Below are 3,503 nucleotides of genomic sequence, written 5' to 3' on the forward strand. Positions count from 1 at the left end.
CATTCCTGATTTTAATGAAAACGCGATCATGGGTATAACCCCGCGGTCAGCGTTTCGAACGCCCTTTTACCCACCTGCCCTCTCGCGCTACCCTATTTCCTCCGCCAAACCGAAGAAAGCCGCTCCTCCCGCACTCCCCAATCACGTAAGAAATCCCTATCGCCGTTCTTGATTTTAGCGTGAAGCATTTTTTAGTGATTCTAGTCTGAGCCTTGGGGTTTTATCAATTACCTTTAACTCTCTTAATCCTTCTTTTGAAGTTTGTTACACTTATCAATTACCTTGGGGTTTTATCAATTACCGTTCCATAGAGCTCAAGAATCTCCTCCACACATAGATCTGTCTGTGAAAAGTGGCTTGGCAAGGGTGAGGGAAAGACTGCTGGGATTTGAGCCTTACAAAGTTCAACTCAAGATGGGATGAGTTAACTTGTAGAAAACCCTTTCTCTGCGTCAATTGGAACTGAAACCATCAAGCCTGAAGTGCAGGTAGAGAGTAAAAATTTGATATAGAATATTAGATCAATTTCATTGTTGACAAATTTACAACAAAACATCAGCAAATCTGTTGTATTTACATATCTAACACCCAAAGTTTGATATTTTCACACCTTGATGTCATAAAGTTCCGCAGGAAAAGTTGTATTTCACTTTTAGAAAGGTATCATTTCTATGTGATATTATAGATATGAGTGGTATGAATGTACCTATGAGTTTTAGTTCATTGAATATTTTTTCCCTGAATATTTGAATTATTTTAAATTTGGCACCTTCAGCTTTGCTGAAATTTGACTAGGTTCTTCTGAAGTTGCTTTGCTAAAATTACAATACATGTTGTTTAATTGAGCTGATTAAATGCATATATGTTTGGCTCCATGGAATGGCAATTATTTTGTCAAGGAAGTTTTCTAGAATTTCAGTTCTTTTGCTTTGCTAAAATGTTGTGAGGGTGCTATATTAATCAAAATAACTTTATGGAGAAACTGCTACTATAAGAGTAGATATTGCAGTTTTTTGGAGGACAATACTAATTTTACGTGCTAGATTGTTCATTTAACAAAAAAAATCTGCAAATCAGCTATTTATAAAACGCACAAACCAAACAGCTTATCCAGAACAGGGGCAGATTGATCATTTATCCAGATCAGCTGTTTTCCAAACACACAAACCAAACAGCCAGTCAACTTATCCGGATTAGCTGGTCATCAGCAGATTATCAGCATAAGCTGGATAAGCTGCAGCTGCCCCAAAAAGACCCTTAGTTAGCCTACATGATCATCCTAAAAACAACTGCCAGGAAATGCTTTTTGGAGAACTAAGCATTTTCTGAAGCTCTTAATGTGAGCGCCATGCACAGCCTAATCACTTGCAATGACAGCTCAACTTCAATCCTACTCTACCAATAATAAAAACTCTATCTTGCCTAAGAAAATATTAGGTTCGCCAGAATGGATAGTTCTTTGATTGAGATTTTATTACCAGTGGAAAGTTAACTGCTGCCAAATTGGGATTTTAAGGTACCAACCATCCAAAACATTAAATATAACATTTTAACCACCCAAAGTTTAAATAAAATATTTTAACCACCCAAAACTTTCACTCACAAACTTCATGAGTGGGTTTAAGAGAGTAATTGTAATTAAAAAAGTGGTTAAAATGTTATTTAGTGTTTATAATTTAAACTATTATACTTAAAATTTTGGGTGGTTGGCATGTAAGAACCCCAATTCAATTCAAAGTAAAAGAAAATAACAGTTGCAAAACAAGCATTCCAAATGAATCTGCAGGGCAAATAATTATACCAGAAATGAGCACAGTAAAGAGAAGCAAAGCATACTTGAGAAGAAGCTGCATGTCAGGGCCGGGATAGCGAATTTCGATCATAGGAGAATGACCCGGCGTAGAGAAAGTATTAAGGCAATCGACAAATAATCCTAGGCTTAACCCGAACCTTGGCCGACCCTCAGCAGCATAATCGTAGATCAAAAAGAGCTGCATTACATATTTATCAACGGAAAAGAATGAAAAGAAACCATGAAATCACAGTTCTTAGGTTAAAAGCGAGGTTACAACAATACCTCGCGCTTGAGATACACCTTCGCCTGCAGACAACCGGTTTCTTCCACGATCAGGACTATTCCGTGCTCCGATAGCTCGATGACTGCGTCCTGCGTTAGAAAAAAGAAAAAAAAAAAACTAGAAATAGCGGTAAAGGGAAAAAGGAGAAGGAAGGTTTTTAATGGGAGGCCATGGAAGTACCTGGTTCCGCTTCCAGCGTACCGAGCTAAGGGCATCCACCATGCCCTGAACGCTGTCGAGCTGACAAACGAGATCCGGGGCCTCGGCTCCACCGGCGGTAGGGCTCATATCTGCCTTCTCTTCTGTGTGTACTCGACGTGTGAGATCGCCGGCCCGGTCTTTTCCCGCCAAACCTTTCTGCTGTATTTATTTAGACTTTTTTTTATTTTTTTTCCAGATAATTACATTAGATCACCCGAAATTTAGATATTTAATTATTTACAAATTAGTGCTATCAAATCCATATATTTACATGTTTCATAAACTAACGATTGAGAATTTCATAAAGATGAAAATATGAGTTGATGTTTTATTGGAGTTTTACATTTTGATATTTTAGAGAGAATTTGAATTTTAAAAATGGATAAAAGAGCCTTTTATTTGTAAATAATAAGTTTGAGGTGATTTGTACGTAATTGCCCCGTCCTTTTTTCGATCTGTTTGGAGCAGTTGCAGCTTATTGAATAATCTGTTGATAAGTTGATTAAAAATAACCTGTTGATAAGCTAGGTGTAGTGGCTATTACAAATTTTTATTTTTTTAGAAAAGTAATACCGCAGCTAGAAAGCTGTCACTGCACCTAAATTGGTGGAGTGTGAAAATGCCGCTTTCAGCATTTTCAAAAAGCATAAGCTGTCAATACTCAGTTTACCCAAACAACTCAGGTGTGTTTTCAAAATATCACCGCACCCTTAATCAACCTCTGTTTTTCCAAACACAAGTATCAGTTTTAAATTTTTAGTTGTTTTAATGGGAAATAATAACAATTTTTAAAGAAAGATTTACAAGCATATCACTTAATTCGTATGTATTTACATTTCAAACACCTAAATTTATCTTTTTATTAAAATGATGATATTTTTTATATGATAAGAATTTAGAATAACAGAAACTGTTTATTGAGGTTTTGATGAATTATATGAAAGAATTATGACATCAATGAGGGATTGCAGACCTGAATCAATTGTGTTGTCAAGGGAAAATAATGAGCGTAAAGAGTTTAATGTTGGTCCAAATCAAGTAATTACAATCATTAGTTGATGTTGCTGTTATGAGTTAATAAACATTGAGAATGGATGGCAATTTTTAAGAGTTGGGTAGTAAATGAACTGACGCACTTGATGAACAACTTGAACTTGTTTCGATTAATACTCGATTAAATTTATTTAGATTTGTAACTAAATAAATTTGAACATTTTTTAAATA

General features: G+C 35.7%; 1 protein-coding gene across 3 annotated transcripts in view; it reads right to left on the reverse strand.

The window, feature by feature from the left end:
* Window positions 1-2,429, reverse strand: part of LOC110030553 — a 23,828-nt gene extending 21,399 nt beyond the window's left edge. The window contains exons 1-3 of one of the 3 annotated variants that reach the window (XM_020733316.1): window positions 2,259-2,429; window positions 2,078-2,167; window positions 1,837-1,991 (exon numbers count right to left, since the gene is read on the reverse strand). In XM_020733316.1, coding sequence (XP_020588975.1) covers window positions 1,837-1,991; window positions 2,078-2,167; window positions 2,259-2,366 — 353 coding nt within the window. In that variant the 5' untranslated portion in view covers window positions 2,367-2,429. Of the gene's footprint in view, window positions 1-1,836; window positions 1,992-2,077; window positions 2,168-2,258 lie in introns of those variants that run through there. The other 2 variants (XM_020733315.1, XM_020733317.1) reach the window with 2 other exon arrangements.
* Window positions 2,430-3,503: the final 1,074 nt, after the last annotated feature.

Source organism: Phalaenopsis equestris, unplaced genomic scaffold (assembly GCF_001263595.1).
Source record: "Phalaenopsis equestris unplaced genomic scaffold, ASM126359v1 Scaffold000740, whole genome shotgun sequence".
In the NCBI taxonomy this organism is placed as follows: domain Eukaryota; kingdom Viridiplantae; phylum Streptophyta; class Magnoliopsida; order Asparagales; family Orchidaceae; genus Phalaenopsis; species Phalaenopsis equestris.